We start from the raw sequence: 17,294 nt of genomic DNA on the forward strand, positions 1-17,294 counted from the left end.
TTGTTTTTTCTGTCCATTCTTTGATTTCGATGAGAATGCGTCAGAAGGCGATCGCGCGATTGGACCAATCTTCACGTCGAAGCTCGATCCAATCAACTCAGAAGGCTCCGAAACGACTTGACTCGATGGGGTGGAGCTCCATCGGCACGAGTATTAGAACAGAGTGATCGATTCAAAGTCGAACGTGTAACGATTTGCTGTATGTGTCTCCTCCGCCCGAATTCAGGGATCAGATCGACCATGTCAGGCGGTGCAAAAATCCGCGTCCATGAGTACTAATTACATATCAATCTGCAACCTTCAGGGAGCAACTCAACAAGGAAAAAGTGGCTGTTAAGTGAGCGCTGATCCTGGAGGAATCGGAGGATATCTACATCGTTCGGCTGCGTTTCCTCGAAACGACAGGAACATCTTTGTTAAAAACTCGACGACACATGCCTGCGCAGACAATGGCCCCCTCAACCTGTAACTCGAGAACCTCGTGATCAAACTGCCATCGCTCGGGTCCTATGAGCGAGAGATTATCCCCCACAACAATTGGGAAAACTGTGCGACGTTGATTCTCATTCTTTATACCCATGCTCAAGCGCAAAGTTCGGAAGGGGTTCCCCGAAACTACCGAAACTTCTCGACTCTGTTTGTTGAGAGCCACAATATACAACTCCTGTAAGTACAAACTGTCTCCGTTGCCAAATCGCCGGATTCCGTCAGCTGCCATCATGAAATAGATTACATCCTGAGAAAGCCCTCGCAGCTCATACATAATTTGACACGAGATTGTGGGCAGATCGATTTTGAGAATCCCAGACTTGTCTCTGAGAACAAGGCGGTCGAACCTCTTCAAGTCGCCGATTATGGGCTGATAGGTGTCTGGAGTGAGCACGTCTTTGGGCTCTCTGGAATCGAGACGGAACTCACAATTAGACCCCGCAGCAGCCCGCTCGAACCCGAGCTATATAGGATCACTTGGCCAAGCGGCTCTTGGTTAGAAATTCGCAATGAATAAAGGAATCCTACCGAATCAGCGTCGCTTTCTCGTCAAGATCGAAGATGTGAACGCATTCTTTGTCCTTGCTGAATGACATTGAATATTTCCCGTTCCCGTTTGGATGGAAAAGTCCTGCTCCTAGCGTTGCTTGTCGCACGGAGCGGCAATTGCTCTGGGAAGAATGCGTAAATTAGGGATCAGATGATTTTCTCCGAAGACTTTTCTGATCAGCGACACCGAAGATTTGTTTCCGATCGGGATGCTTCGGATTGGATGGGATTCTCACCACGATGATCGGAGTCTGATTCGATACAGACCATCCTCTAGCGACCGACAACAATGTGAGATTCGGGATTTCATCATACCAGTGAGCCACCATTATGGCTAGATCGCTGGGCTCCTCACGATTCGCTTCAGCGAAGTAAACATCGAAACAGGTGATGAACTCTAATTGAAATGAAGGGATATATTGGCTGGTTTCCTTGCGTAAGTTCGAGGGAGATCTAGCTACGCAATACGGGCTTGAACCTACCAACGTCACCGATGCCCTCCAGATGAATTCTTCGCGCCTCTTCGCCAGACGGGGTGATGCAGGGTTCCAGGTATAAATGCTTCTTCCTATGACGCCCGGCTAGGGTGCCTTGAGGTGTTAGAATCACTGTTGTGTTATAGAAAGCATCGGCTTTCTCTATCGTCGATACTACAAGGTGCAGTTCGTTCTGGCGCGCGATTTCCGCGAGAGCGCAAAGCGTTGCCTGATTCGAGGGGTCTGGTGCTTGACCTATGCGCGGGAGGACTTCCGCTGTAACGAATCTGTCTTGGGGTGCGATTCCGGTGAGAGCGCCCATTTCTGGACAGACGAGGAGCTGGCAACCCTGGAAGGAGATACAAAACGTGAGACAACGTCTCGGGCCCGAGTGGAATACTCCTCATTCAGGGTCATCGTATCCAAGTATCACCGTGTTACAGCTCAACGAGACCATCTCTACGAGAGCCGGCAGACCGGGTCCGTCCACTTCGTCTACCTCATGCCGGTCGGGGAAGATTGGGTTCATCGAAGCTTGAGAAGTTCGCAAGACGAATAAGCCCGAGCTCACTCGTTCTCTAGAAGTCTCAGCGCTCGCAGATTCTATATTCCTCGCTTCGACCGCAGTGAACTCAATACTTCTTCGTCGAAATGTGATTTTGATTAGCCAGACTTCTCGGTCATCTTGATTTTTGTGTTTTCGGGTCGACATCCCTAATCCCTACCGGCCCGGCATATCGTTTCCTCCACATGAGTGATGACTACCAAAGAGAAAAGCGGATTGACCGTCCTAGCAGTCAAGGTGTCCAGGTCTTGTTGCTATCACTCTTCCCGCAACGAATGCTTCCGAGTCGAAGGGTATCGCGCCCGACGTTTGTCGCAGCAGTCAGTGGAAGCCTTTCTGTCGCAAGACAGCCGTTCGCCATAGCTGGAAGGCGATTCGGCCATTCCAAGATGGCGGCACCCACCGTCCGACCCGCAGTGCGACTGTCCGCTCGATTCGAATCGACTTTTGCCTATAAAACCATCAAAGATCGCCTTCCTGTGATCCTGACGAAGGTCATAGACCACTTGAGCAGACGTGCTGATCAGATCGAGAGCGTGTATGGCTCTGAAAGTCGTGAGGAGGTCAAACAGACGATAGGTGAGCGCGCTCTTGTGGAACTCTCCAGCGAGATGACTTTCGAGGATCCAACGAAGCCCTTCGAGGTGTTCTCGACGGAGTTCTGATGACAGCTATCCGCGATCAGGTTCACTGGAGTATTTTTTCGCAGTTAGATCGAGGTTCCCTGCTGCCGTGGGGAGATCGGATCTTAGAGCCTCGGAGAGATTCCTCCTTTCCATCTTATTAGTTTTTTCCTCTCTTGCTCGAGGTGACCGTCCGTTCGACCGGCAGAGACGACCAAAGTCCATCGAGTCTGAGAATTTGGCCGCGGCTCCTGAAGGTCCCGCTGTCGCTCATTTGAGGACTTTCCAACTTGCAGGCAGACTATCGAAACTTCGGAACGAGCTCCAGACCAACAAAGACTACATTTCGATAGAGGACTCATACTCCGACTCCGTCATCTGGAATGAGCAGATACCCCGTGAGGAGTCTCCGAGATGGTTCGAAGGAAGCTGGCTGTTCGCCGAATGCTATTTTTATCGTCGAATCTTCGAAGCCTTCCAGGTCGCTGTCGATGCTTTCTCTTGCAAAATATACTGTAGTAGTAGTCGTCATTATTCAGGAGGCACTATCTACTCGATTCATGCACCAATCACGGAGATCGATAGTTTAGAAAAAAGCGTCCTCAGCCGGGACATCGAAGCAACATGTTGACGAAGCTCTCTTAGGCCGCGAATGCGATGATAGAGAGTTTCTCTCAGCTCATCGTTCGGGAGGGAGCCTGTTGCCGTTTTGACCGAATCGATCCCATCGATGAAACCGCCGCCTAAAAATAAATCGCTCCCTCTTTTTTCCAGTTGGCAAAACACCTGGAGCGGTACGATTATTTCAGCGAGCAAAAACAAGCTGCTCTCACGAACTCTATGACAGCCATCCACGCTCTCACGGGTCAGTCTAATCTCGTGTTTTCCGCTGGCCGTACAGTTGTCCAATCGCTTATGTTAATTCGCGTCTTACGTCACGCTCTCGGGAGGAACATCCCTTCCATGTCATATCGCCGAGACTCTCAACGTGATCCATCCGACTTAATCGTGATGGAATGGGACCGAGTTGGCACACTTTCGGGTCGTCCAGTGACTCTCTGGTGATGACCGCAAGCGACAGAGGCGGAAACGTTCGATGTAAACATGCTGGAGCGAATCTCGACGAGTACTCAACACCCTACTTTCTGCTCTTCTCACTGTCTCACTGGATGGTGCATCCAGACATTCGTCTCTCTTTCGAAGTTCGAGTCGATTCATGGGGAAAAACATGGAAGTCCTCCCATAGACTTTTTAGACAACAGTATATTCGACTGAACTCCGATCATCTCTCGCGGATACATAGGATATCGTGAAGAGCATCCGCATGAATTGAAAGCTCAACTCCTCAGGACTGGTCTGTATTTCCTCAGAGTCGGTTGAGACAACCAAGATCGATGTCGAGACCCTGTGGACAGTTTCCCTCTGGGGTAACAAGTGCGACCTTTCCTTGTCTAATGGGCAAGACAACAGTCAGGAGGAGGACCCAATTCTCCAACTGCAGAAATACGACTGCCGCATCCTGCACAACGACATCAAGCTCGTCGCGGAGCTTGTCCGGAGCAAGAACAATCTTAAGGTGAGAGACATTCGACGATGGAGACCGTGGGTTTCACGGAATTCCTCCACGAAACGGATTGATCCCGGACTAGAACTGAGGAGTTCCTTATTTGAGATTGTCTGTCGCAATGAGGACATCCAGGGATCTCGTGACGGCCGACTTCTGGATAATGAAATTCATTCTAAGAAAAATCGACCTAATTTTCCAGTTGGCTGTGATACTTGACAACGCGGGCTTTGAGTTGGTCACCGACCTGATACTCTTGGACCATCTGACCAGTTATGGACACGCTTCAGAAATCCGACTCTACGTGAAAATGATGCCGTGGTTCGTCTCGGACGCGTTAACACACGACGTCCTCTACGTGATCGATACACTCGAAGCATCGAAGGTCCCGAGCACTGCCGCCCTGGGGCGGAGGTGCAAGGGATACCTCGACTCCAAGCAGTGGACAGTCCACGAGCGAAGCTATTGGACCTTGCCCTACGATTACTCAGAGATGAAGGAAGTCGACCCCAAGCTTTACGACGAATTATCTGGAGCCGACTTGCTTGTCTTCAAAGGTGATCTGAACTACCGGAAACTTGTCGGTGACCGAGCCTGGAAAGTCGACATCGACTTCCAACAATCTCTCTTAGGGTTCAGACCGTCTCCCTTGGTCACTCTGCGAACTATCAAAGCCGACACTGTCACGGGCCTGGAAGTCGGGGTCGCGGAGAAAGCGGCCTCATCCGATCCGAACTGGATGATCACGGGCGAATTCGCGGTGGTTCAATACGTGCCATAGTTATTCTTGTAGGATTGTTTGATAAATGTGTAATTTTTCTCGGCTTTGTGGAGCTGTCTTGTTTCGTGCAGTCTTCTCAAGTCCCAGCTCGGGGCAGTGTTTCGAGAGGACCTTGAGACAATTCTCGACTTCAGGATCGGTAGGAAGGGGAGAACCGTACAAGGAGTGCGCTTCGAATGGTTTTCGCCTTCCGAACGATTCGTAGAGAGCCTTGAACTTGACAATGAAGACGAGGACGCGCTTTCCGTCGACTATCGGCCTGCCCACTCAATGGTCCTGTAAAGCGCGGAATCAACAGTGTGGTGGTCCTCTATAGTTCTATAGCACCGAGGTCCTCTTCCGGATGGTTTCACACAACGGAGGACAATTTGTTCAGGGAAAGACGTCCCGCGGAAATATGAGGGAAGAAAGAGAATAATAGGGTCTGTTCCTCCGGAGAATAATGAGGTCAAGGCTTATCGATCGTCTCTGTTGACAGTTTAAGGCGGTCATCCGAAGCGCAGAGATCTCGTGGCTGATCTCATCCTCATACCGTCTTCGCGAGCGATTGCGGACATAGCACTACATTGGGCTCCAACAGATTGTCTTTCGGTGAATGGATCTATGTCATCTACGACGCGTATCGTACACAACACTCTTCTTACGGAGAGCGGGCGCTGATTTCCGCGTTGCTCGAGTTACAGCAGCTGAAAAATTGTCACGGATCACGAACCTGCTCTTTCGCAAACTTCGCGGTTTCTTCATACAAATGGAGGGTGTCCTGGAGGGTTTCCTCGGGTGGCGTTGTCGAGGGGAACTTCACACCTTGCTCGAGTACGCAAACTTTCATTTTTCGGCAGGGGTCACTTTTGTTCGTTTCCGGAATCCTTCCGAACGATATTCCTCGTTCACGAGTCGTCCGCTCTTGAGAGTTTTCAAAGGCGCGGTTTTCAGTGCGCGCCAAGACTCGCCGACTGAAGAGCTTCTTCTCCGAGCACTGACAATTACAAAATGAGCTATTGTCGCTCCTACTATGCGGGTGCCATCTGATGTTGGTCACGCTGTCACTTCTCGATGATGCTCGTTATCACAAGCGTCACAACTACGAGAACTTGAACTAACAAAACATGGTTTGAGATCAGGGTGAGTGAGTTTCGCACGATCATGAAAAAATCCCTGTGCTGAGCGCGACCCACTGCCGCTGGATGATCATAGTTCTGGTCCAGGTTCTGTCCTGGTCTATTTAAAAATAAGTGAGAAAGAGAGACTCGTCTACGGTGTCGCGCAGATCGCCAAGCTAGAGAGAGAATCTCCAACGAGAGCCTGCTCGCAGGCTGTCGAATCGTAAAAGCAGACCGAGATCACAACATGAACGCGAACGATGGAGATAATGTCCGACTAGACAAGTGGCCCACGCTTAGCTGTCCACACGGAACATTGTCGTCGCTCGATGTCCGTCATCCATCTCCCTTTCGGGATTCGGGAGTCGATTAGGTCTCAGGTCTGACGATTTCGGAAAACCATTATGCGTCCTGAGTTCGTGGAAATGTCCTGATGGGGAAATCCAATCCATGGATACGAAAAGAGAAGTACTGCGACGCATTCCCTTTGTTCTCACGTGTCGGAAAATTGTCCTCGAGCGTCGCGCGCAGCAGGGATGCCGTTTGTGTCAACGCACATTCTCAGTTTGACGACGTCGCTTCGCAGATCTTGATGATGTTCGAAGGCAAGATGCCACGATGGTCTCGACGAGACATCGAGGTGGGCGGGAAAACCCATCCGATGAGGCGTAAATTTTGAAAAACCGAAGAGCCGACGCCGACGGTTTTCCATCCTTAGTATGTAGCGGATGCCATCATATACGAATTCAATTAGGGGAATCGTTCCTCAGATATAATCAGTGATCCCGGCATGGAATGCCTGCATGAAAGCTGAATCGAGCAGTCGCGATAGCTCTTGTCCGAGAATCTGCTAGTCATCACGCTGAGTGACCGCTGGACCCGATGAGTCAAAGGTTGCGGACGAGAACGAAAGCTTACCTAGTCCAACTTTCTTCCCGATGCTCTCCTCGGTTTTTCATTGGAGAACATTTAGGGATTACCGGCGGATCAAAGTCCCCGATGATGTCGGACCGCTGCGAGAATTGAGCCTAATCACAATCACCAATCACAGCAACATAAACAATGAGTGGGTTTGTTTCTTTTCATGCCGATATGGGACGGGAATGGAAGATCGGAGATTTCGCTGACAAAACGATTGTTTTCGGGATTCCTCATGCCGGGGCCAAAGCTCGACTGTCCAGGAGTGAGCCTTCATCATCCGTCGCTGAGGATTCGTGGGGTCCGTTCGGCACCGATGCGTCGTCCTCCTGCAATCTCCATTGTGTAGGGCAGGCTTCAGAGAGTCTGAGGGAAGAGGAGGTGAGCCGCGGAAGATCTCTCGGAGCATCGAGCCATGGCGACCCGCCCCCGTGCCAGAAGACTAATCTGGTCTGAATCTCAGAATAGGGGGTTTTGAGATCTTTCCACTGAATCGAGTTCTATCAAAACCGCGTTGTGTACTCCTTCCCAAGTTTTACGACGAGTACAGCGGCAGCCAGATAATCTTCTCCGAGGATGACAAGACGTCCAGGCAGAGGAGATCGTTCCAACTCACCGTTCCGAGGATAGGAGCCGGGCAAAAGTCGGGGAATGTGACACGGGATGAAGGATCACTCACGATCCGAAAAAAATTGTTGATCACTCGGTAAGCCTGGATTCGGAGTCATAAATCCCCCCGGAGATACTCGACCTCCGAACCGCTGCACCGACTAGATGGAAAGTATAAACATCGATCGATGCTCCGACTCGGACAGAGTTCGGGGATTTTCCTCATAGTCATATTGAAGCTCCGCATCGTATACATCGTATTTTTTTATTTCATTCTCCTTCTATTTCCAAAAGGGTTTTTGATCGCCTACAAAATATCACATCCTCATTCGAAAGTTTTGAGCACGTAAGAATCCTCACAGGGGACGCCTCGAGTCTTGGGGTAATCTTCTCTCTCTCTGGAAGAAATCTCTCACAGAAAATCATTACGACCCGATTATTACCCTAAGTCAGGATCGTGGATGATACAGAAAAGAGAGCGTGTATCTTATCTCAGCACCTCGAAACACATCGCGGACGATTTTTGCGCGGCTCAACGCTGGCAACATGCATCGAATTAGTCGATCAAGATCTTCGTTCCAAATCGCTGTGAACTGTGTCTCGGGTGTTTTTATTATTTTTCCGAGTTTTCGCTCGTTGTCCGAGATAATCACCTGTGAGGACTTGTTTTTCGTCGTTGAAAATCCGAGCCCGGGACACGCCCCTACACACTGGCTCCGCGGGCCAAGAGTTCGCGGTCCGGAAAAGTCCGCCAAGATGCCGACGGACATCGAACGGTACGCTTACAGCGAGGAAGGAGCATGCGCAAGGTCTTGCATCGGAATACGGGAGGATTCGGAGCGGAATGCCGCGGATCTTTGCGGACGTTCGGCAGCACAAAATTCCAACCCAGAAGTCTGTGGAGAGCGTCGCGGCATCCGCCTCCTCGACTGTGTCAATTGGGTCGCTCGAAAGTTGAATTTTCACTTCGACTCGCCGCCTCGTCGGTTTTCTTGAGGTTTTTCTTGTTGTCTTCCTCCTCGGTTTCCGCGCCGTCTCCCAGTGCCTCGTGAGTTTCTTTCCCCACGGCACTCAGTCCAAGTCTGGTACCCGATAATTAATCGATACCCGAAAAGAACGCCTCGAGCGCCAGAAGCGAATGGCTGCGAGTTCTTCGCCAAGCTTGAAGATCATTCCGAGGACGGGCACGCAGATTGCAACAGACTCAGGGGTTCCCCGGACCCTCATCATTATATCCGCTAAAAGTTCCGGAGCCGAATCAAAAGCACACTCGCGGAATATGAATTCTGTGTCCGATACACGATGCATGACCCTGAGGGAAGGGTTTCCCGTAGGAGGAAACTCGAACTTCACCCCATCCAATGAATCGCCAAATATTGACCCTGGAAACTCCGAGCACGGACAGCTCGCGCCTTCAGGGGGTTCCCGAGCTCGGTTCCGTTTCCGAGTGTTCCCTCCCTGTAATTCGTCCATGAGACTACAGAACTTCCAGAATCCTCAGCGGAGCGTGGGAATCCCGAAAGTCATTCTCATCGAGCGGACAATTGATTCCTCGATGCGGAGGAACGATCGACATGACACAGGTGAGAAACATTCGGACGCCAAATCGATCATTTATCTGTACACATTCCGGGCAGACAAGTCTGGCCAATGCATACTTAATCGGACAGAGACGGTCTCAAGATGGGTCTAGGTGAAACAATTTACACGGAGTTCGATGATCTTGAAGATCCGCCTCTCGCGGCTCTTGGGAGTTCCTTCCCCATTAAAGCCTCTGATCGTCTTCGTCAGCTTCATCATCGCCAACATCAACACGAGACCGATTATGCAAACTCCGGAGCCGTCGACTAATGCGGAAATTATGCCGCTTTGAACACACGTGCTCGGTGCTCGTTAAGAATAGAAAAGAGACAGATGAAGCCTCTGACCATTTCACGGCTGCTGGAAAATTCGGCAGAATGGCTACCACAATACAAAGAGGGAATATTTTCGACGTTCTATTGAAAGGTTCTCGTGTCGATTCTATGTGTTCAGGGAAAATTAGACACGATGCTGGGCCTTTCCGAATTGCAGGGGGTATCAATCTCGCGCTGCTTCACTTTTCTTTGACTGTGGGATAGCCCCTCAGCGAGAATGGAGTGGAAAATGGTTTCCGATACTCCGAGAATCCGCATGTGTAAAAAATTTTGACCGATATTCGAACTTCAGACATTCTTCTGCGATCGCCTCGTTTTTTCGCCTTGCTCCCCATCCGCTCTTCCTCCTCCTCCTGCTTCGAGCACATCAGAATGGAGAAGCCGAGAAAAAATTCGAAAACAAGCCACAGAAGAAGAAGTTCACCGCTCAAATAACTGACATACAACTTTCGCCTGCTCCACATACCTCCATCCGTCTTGACGGATGGAATCATCACGGCGCGGCGCATCGACGCCGGACAGCTGATCTGAGCCTCAGCTTACCACTCCAGCTCAGAAAACCGCGCAAAGACGTCCCCATAGGAAGGTGACTTATTCAAGGTGAGAACTCCCATCAGCCATCAGACGGACCTGAAGATGCTCTTCTCTGGATCGGACAAAATATATAACACACTATGTATATGTTATGAATCATGCTATCACATCCTTGTATAAGACGTTTAATCCGGATGAATTCTCAGGGTCTCCACGAGAAGAGAGGTTTCAAGACCAGAGAACTCTTAAATACTCCCCGCGAGGTCGGATCGACTCATCCACCCCTACGATATGATGCTCGTTCCGAAAAGTATTCATATGGACCTCGGCTCTCTGGAACACCGTATTTTATTCAGCGTGTCCGAGCGGCAAAATTATTGTCAGGAATCTCGGGAGCCGGATATGGGGTTATCCTTGGGGTCTTCCCTGAACGATCGAGTCCATCTTCGAAGCAATGACTCGAATCATTGTGACCGCAAGCAGGCAGTCGACATCTCTCAGGAATCTGGATCCTCAGAATATTCTAAACGACCACTGGTACAGAGATTTAGCATATGAGCGCTCGCGAGTAGATGAGGAACGCGTCGATGTTCGGGACGGCCGTCAAAGTCCTGAGAACTGGTATGTAATAAATGGAAGAAGCAAAGAGCAGAATCCGAAAGAGGTCTGAGACGATAATGGAGACAGAAGAGATAGCGTAAAAACATCCGGATGTTCTGTTTGTAGATGGCGCTTAAGAAAAATGAGGTAGACGCGTGCTGATGAAGCCTCCTATAGGTCTTGTTGAAAATATCGGCCCTGGATCGGGACCTTCGTCCGCCGCTCATTGCGTCGAACGGAATTAAACCGCCCGAGAACGGACCGACAGTCAATCAGAGCAGGACAATAAGAGGAAAACACAGGACAGTAGATGAAAGGAAGCGGCTTCGGGTATCGTGTTCAGCTGACAGAAGACGCGTCAACTACGAGCTAGGCGAGTTTCCAAGCGTCCCTCGTCGCGTACCGCCACGGTAGCGGTCGCACTGCTCAGCTGACGGGAAATCGCGAAAGAATTCCAGAACTCTGATTAGGGGGCTACATTTTCCCGGGTGTCCCTTGCAGACATCAAGAGGGAACGCTGACTCCCCGCTGGCACGTATCGGAGCGAGCGCAATAGAAAACGTCGTGAGTCGTCGCTCCAGACCCCGGACCACTTGGGCTCCAAGCGAGCGATCTCCGGAGGGTCGAGCCCCATCCCCAGAGCGGGCATGGTGTCTCCTCGCCGGGACGATCACCTCGTCATCGGTGCTGATTCCCCCTACCGTTTCGCTCATCCATTGGGGCGATTCGCCCCCGAGCTGTCACTTTGCTCGGCCCTCATGTCTTGAGTGAAGTTTGCTCCAAACGTTGCAGTCAGATCTTCGTCTGGCTACACCGCTCTGTGTGTGGCGGGCGTGCGGGTGAGAGGTATTTGGCGAAAGAGCCTTGAAGTGCAACAATAGGGCAAACGAAAGCCCTTCCCTTAAAGTAGCGAGCGGGCAAGCGGCCGATGAAGTGAACGTGAAAGTCCAGCTCAGACGGACAGCGCACCGAATAACGTTGCACGCCCCCTCGACGTTGACAGGTTACTTGTGTGGTCCTCGTCTACACTGATCACAACGGGTTCTAACGATTCTCATCCACCTTCGAAGTAGTGTTGCGGAAGTCACCCGGAGCCGATGGATTATCAAGTGCGTCGAGCAGAGATCGGATCATAGGATTTGTGAAAAATTGAAACCGGTGATCGGTATCGATCCGTCACCTAAATTGTCGTGGCAGTGCATCGGGTTTCCTGGGGGAGCGGTTTCGTGTCTTAGGTATCTGACATTCACCTCCGTGGAAAGCACGATACAAACATGAAGTGACCGAGCGAACTCGGACGTGTTTCCGCTGCTTGTGCCATGTGAATGAGACAGAATGGACTCTGAGTTTTCCAACCCCACGGATTGAAGACTACAGTGCGAGCTTGGACCAGTGAGTTTGTAGCCCCCAAGACCGATGATCAGGTAAGCTCCGTTTTCATTGAGATCCCGACAGGGTCCATCGGAGAGGTCATGTCCATTGGACATGAATCTTGTTTTGCGGCCGCAGGGGGTGTACGGCAGGTTCTTCTGGATGATGTCTATTCCGCCGCGTGTTCTCGCATCATCGAGGGACCGTACTATGTGTGATATCTCTCGTCGGAGAATTTCCTAAAAACGCCCGAAATTCATCGATGGAGTTCAGAGCTGTCTGCATTCCATCTCCTAAGCTCGCCACGACCAGTCTCGATCGGAAAGCTATCCCTGGACTATCCGTCTCGATTTCTAGATAAATCGTAATTTCATGAAATCCGCGATCACCCACTCGATCGTGCCGTGCGGAGCCGGTGAATGGGGAGATCTGAGTTTCTGGTCATCGGAAATGCGACGTACTGGGTCATCTTGAGAGGAATGGAAAACAGATGAAGATGACCGAGCTCATTTGCAATACCGTGCATAGATTCGCATGGATTTCACTCGAAAACAATTCAGATCGACTAGCAATGGATCCCTACGACCCCGGGGAGACCTTGCGAATTCTTGACCGACTCTTAAAAAGCTGGGGGCAAGCAATCTTACGAAGATTACATACTTGGGCTGCTGGCATGAACGGCCGCCGATAGAAGGAGTAGGAAAATGAGCAAAAACGAGAAAGAAGAGTCTGCTGTCATAAGCGAACGGTATTTTCCAACCCACTATCAGTAGTTGGCTATTCACACATTTTGTGAGGTCTGTTATTTCCGAAACTGGGCGGAGCACCTGGTCAAGGATCGCATCGACAATCGGCGTCGGATTCATGAAGGAAAGATCTTGCTCAGCTCCGTCTGCTTACCTCGCGATGAATGGTGGATCATTCAGGCTCGATACAATCATCTCTGTTGTGGTACATACGATCGAGATTATTATTCGGATGGCGGAAACGTCCGCGGTTAGCTACCACGTCCCCCCTCGAACCTCGTCTCCTACGCTCGGAGACTTGATTTTCCATGGAAATAATTGTTCCTAAGTGTCTTGCTGGGAACTTGCCCGCTATTAAAACGACAGAGTTTCTCTCTTCGGAGGTGGAAGCAAATCAGAACCGATATCGACTTGGCTTCAGCTAAGCCATCGACAATGAGAATACACTTCGAGAAGACCCATTTGCGGACGCTTATGCTTCCGTTCATACGTCTTCCTAGTCATTCAGCACGTGCCAAGTCGGAAGCGGGGCTTCTATTCTCCGGAGCTTGCCTTCCGTCGAGCTTTCCTTTCGGGAGGCTCTTGTTCGGAACACGTAACGCCGTTCGAAGCCTCTGCTCCTTTCTCTTTCACAGGCAGTACACTTACCATAGAAAAATAAACAAAAAAACATATCGCACACGCCAAGAAGGCGTCCGAGCCGTAAGGAACATGCTTTGCACACATTGCATCACGACATACCGAACAATCATCCAAGCCCTCCCGACCATACCGAACCCTTGCCTCGCGCGGCTCTCGCGCCCGATTGATAACGTTGTTGGCTCTCGCTAAAGTCGACAGCCCAACCAATAATTCATTCACAATCGACAATGACCGATGATCCGTCCGCGAAATGGTTAGACCGGATCGCCATGAATCACAATTGAGCGAAGAGTTTCGACAAATTCCATTGAATTCGGCGAAGCGGTGACACTTTCACGCTATTGAAAACAAACAATGTCATTCGTAGACAATGCCACACTGCCGAAATCGACACAAGCTAGGGAGAAAGTTTTCGGCGGATAGGTCCGCAGGACTACTCGCGATAAATGCAACAATGTTTTGGTACAGGATCGAGACTCCGAGCCGTAAGAACATCGGGGCACATCCAGTCGTCGCGAACGTCACCTTTCCGGTGATTCCTCGTGTCATGGAACCCTATGGTGATTATCGCAGCAGATTTATCTGTTCGTGTGTACAGAGGATGACGATTATTTACTCCAGCATCTCGTCAAAAGCCTGATTCTGTGATTGATGGGGTTGTCCTCATCAGGAATCACATCGTGGAGCTAACAGAAGAATGGCACGATGCCATAGAATCATCGGAATGAGCGATTGGACCGAATCGGTCCGAGCCAGTCAGATGACATTTCACGTGAGGTGTAATGAGCCTACAGACGGCTAACTGATTGATTACACGATCGGATAGTCTCACGATCTGCTTTTCCGTCAAGATTGACTGATTACTTTGTGAGACCAAGCGGAGTCATCTGACACGGGTCATTTTCGGAGTTCAATCGGTTAGGAGAACTCTGGGTGCCGGGGCACGGATCATCGGGGGGCGTATTTCTTGATTTTTTTCCCGTCGCGGACAGCCGCAAACGTTCCCTTGATGCATGAAATCCCATCCCTATCCCTGAATATTGGAGACTGCCGCGCCTGAATTTTCATCGAACTGCGTGAGGAATCGCCGCTCAACTTAGTCTGAGCATGGTCGTCATAAATTTCGTGAAAGAGGTTTCACTTCTTGGATTGAATAAGTCCATCCGTGTCCGCGCCGTGTATACTGTCCGTGGACGAGACAACAGAGCTAAGCTGCGAACATTTCACGCTCGGTATTTGATGATGTAACCTTCACCCCTGATGGTCAGGGAACGCCAGTCATCACCGGTGGGCAGAGAGGCAGCCGTTTGTGTGTTGTCGTCCGCTTTCTTCTCTTTCGCAGCGTACGCCGCCGGTCCCGTTATTCTACGACTAGAAACAGCACCAGACGCACAACCGAAGTCCGAAATGATAGACCAAGGCAGATGAGACCGGCCTGCGAAGCAGAGGCTTCAGACCGGACAGGGGCTCTCAACTGGATGACTCTTTGAGATAAATAGGAGTAGTGGTAGCAAACAAGGCGAGACCGCGAAAATTTATCGGCGTTTTCGTTGGTTGCATAAAGGGTTTCACGGAATGTCTGCATTCGCAGCAGGAATGCGGCTTGTTTCTTCAAGCCGGCGACAACTGTTTGACTTTCGGGATGATTGCTTTCCGCTTTCTTCATCTTCTCCGAGAACAGGGGAGCTTGGCAAGCGACAAATATTCACGAGTCCGTTCCCGACGAGGAGCGCTTGCATTCGAATCGCAAAACAGCCGAACCGGCCGCAATCCAGGGGTTTATGCACTCGGCTCCCGTATTCTCGTTCCGCGGAGCGTAGGAGCCGACCTAGTCGAGCTCGACCCTCAGACTTTCCTCTGAATTCTGGTCTTCTTGAATTGATTCGTCTGTTCCGGATGATTCGAGCACATCTACATGAAAAATTTCCGAGAATCGCTCCCAGGATGATTTGGTATTGAAGAATGTACTTGCTTCTGAATTCGTGAATCAAGAGAAATCGCCTCGATGGGTTCGCCGAGGAACGTCTGAAGAGAGAACGGAAGCTCCGCGTCCGATCTTCCTCTATCTTTACGATGACCGACGATAACAGAATGGAATTTCACTGCCGAGCTGTTGGCACTTCGGCCGATGTTTGTTGGGGCTAGATGATTCAGTGATCGAATGTCGAGAAGAACTGAATTGCCACCACGGCCTGGTAGACTTCGTGAACGATCAAGCGGAAAACATGTCAGAGATTCGCGATCGTAAAACAATTTTGGCTCCAATCCATGTCCGAGTTCGACGTGTTTTGTTCTTGTTGCTCTCGTGGTCCATCTTCTTCACAGTAATGGCGATCATCTGTGTATACGCACGCATCGCATTCATTCTGATGTCCATTTCTTGAAGTCATATCAGAGGAATTCCTCTATTGAGCTATCTGACTAGCCGTCTAACAGCGTCCGTGTTCATATTCGTCCAGTCATCCATCATTCTATCAGTCCAGCTACCTCCCTGAGCACCCTTCATGGGTTGGAATGATCAAGGTCTTTCCCTCTGGGTTCAGACGGACGGGGGCCGCAGTCGATCGGAGTCGGCGGAAAGCGGACGATACCAATGTCTGAATAGAAGTGTTACGTAACAAGCATTCCTTGTTCGCATGCCTTGTCCCCCATCCGATAATCAGCGAATCACTGGCTCCGGGACTTCAAAAAGAAACTTAGTATGTGGAAGGCAGGTTTGAGCGAGCGGAGGGGATGAACGGAATCGCTTTATCCAACGAGGCATTTTGAGTTGAACCAGGTCAACGATAGCTCGTATCGGCCTTAATTATCTCACGCAGCTTTCGGCAATGAACCCTTCTTCTGAGCAACAATCGTGATCTCAGGCTTGGGGACAATTTGCGAAGGTCCACAATGCGATCCACAACTTCCCCGAGACTTCGTGGATTCGATTTCTCGTTGTTATTCGCCCGGCTCATCGGTGTGTTCTCAAATGAGGGAGCTCATGAGGGCCCCCGGGGAGATGTGCCACACCGTGGAAATACTCGCCTACATGTGCAAGGATCATCATAGAATCAATTGACTCATGCACGAAGGCACTAGGAATCCCTCGAAAAAGGCTAGAAAACGTACATTTGAAGCATCATTCGGGTCTGGTTCGATCGAAACAGCCCACCGACACTCCCCGAAAGCGTGATCATGATCTGCATTTCCTTCCTCCGTCGGGCTCATGGAGTGAACCTTGTTTTCTTTTTCTCTAATTCCTCTCCGTCAAATCCGTTTCTATGCGGTGACTCGGCTAGCTTCAGTCGCCACGATAATTAAGTGCTTACGGGAAGATGTTAATGAGCTCACTCAACTTGTTGTCATTGTCCCACGGACGAGTTTGCCGAGAACCATTGTCACGCGGAAAGCCTTCAACGAATCGATCGGACTTGATTCTAATGCAAATTTCGTACCGGAACAATGTGCTAGTCGCACGTGGACAGTTCCCTGTGACTTTTGAGAAATCGCGCACATGGAGTCTTGCGCACAGCCGCTCTTCGTTTCGATATTCTTCCTTTCTCGGACCCTTGGAACTGGATGCTGAAGTTCCCTTGAATCCACCTGAGGCAAGGGACAAGAAATTAAAACTTCGCCTCGGAAATAACCGGAAAACTTACGCTTGGATAAGAACTTCCGTCAAGAAAAGCAATTCTCGGGAACTTATTAAGATGGTCGCGCTCGCTGGTCGTACTGCTTGTAGTAGTCCGTATGCTCAAGTTTTGCGACATTTCCGGGAACGGTTTTGGCGCGAAACGCTACCATCAAGACATGTAGGTAGTTGGCCCAT

At 50.3% G+C, this 17,294-nt stretch overlaps 2 protein-coding genes across 2 annotated transcripts; one reads left to right on the forward strand and one right to left on the reverse strand.

The window, feature by feature from the left end:
* Positions 1-370: 370 nt before the first annotated feature.
* LOC100902546 (vascular non-inflammatory molecule 2) lies at positions 371-6,020 on the reverse strand. Its single transcript, XM_003741911.1, has 5 exons — positions 5,760-6,020; positions 1,521-1,863; positions 1,275-1,435; positions 1,018-1,160; positions 371-896 (listed from the first exon to the last, which is right to left on the reverse strand). Exons 1-5 carry the CDS (start codon positions 5,874-5,876, stop codon positions 371-373), a joined length of 1,290 nt encoding a protein of 429 aa, XP_003741959.1. The 5' UTR covers positions 5,877-6,020.
* On the forward strand, positions 2,462-5,086 carry LOC100902121 (protein-glutamate O-methyltransferase). The gene is made up of 5 exons (XM_003741910.2): positions 2,462-2,658; positions 2,999-3,183; positions 3,477-3,567; positions 4,073-4,278; positions 4,469-5,086. The coding sequence occupies exons 1-5, from the start codon at positions 2,469-2,471 to the stop codon at positions 5,045-5,047; spliced, it is 1,251 nt and encodes a 416-aa protein (XP_003741958.1). The 5' UTR covers positions 2,462-2,468; the 3' UTR covers positions 5,048-5,086.
* Positions 6,021-17,294: the final 11,274 nt, after the last annotated feature.

Source organism: Galendromus occidentalis, unplaced genomic scaffold, assembly GCF_000255335.2.
Source record: "Galendromus occidentalis unplaced genomic scaffold, Mocc_1.1 scf7180000077226, whole genome shotgun sequence".
Lineage (NCBI taxonomy): Eukaryota > Metazoa > Arthropoda > Arachnida > Mesostigmata > Phytoseiidae > Galendromus > Galendromus occidentalis.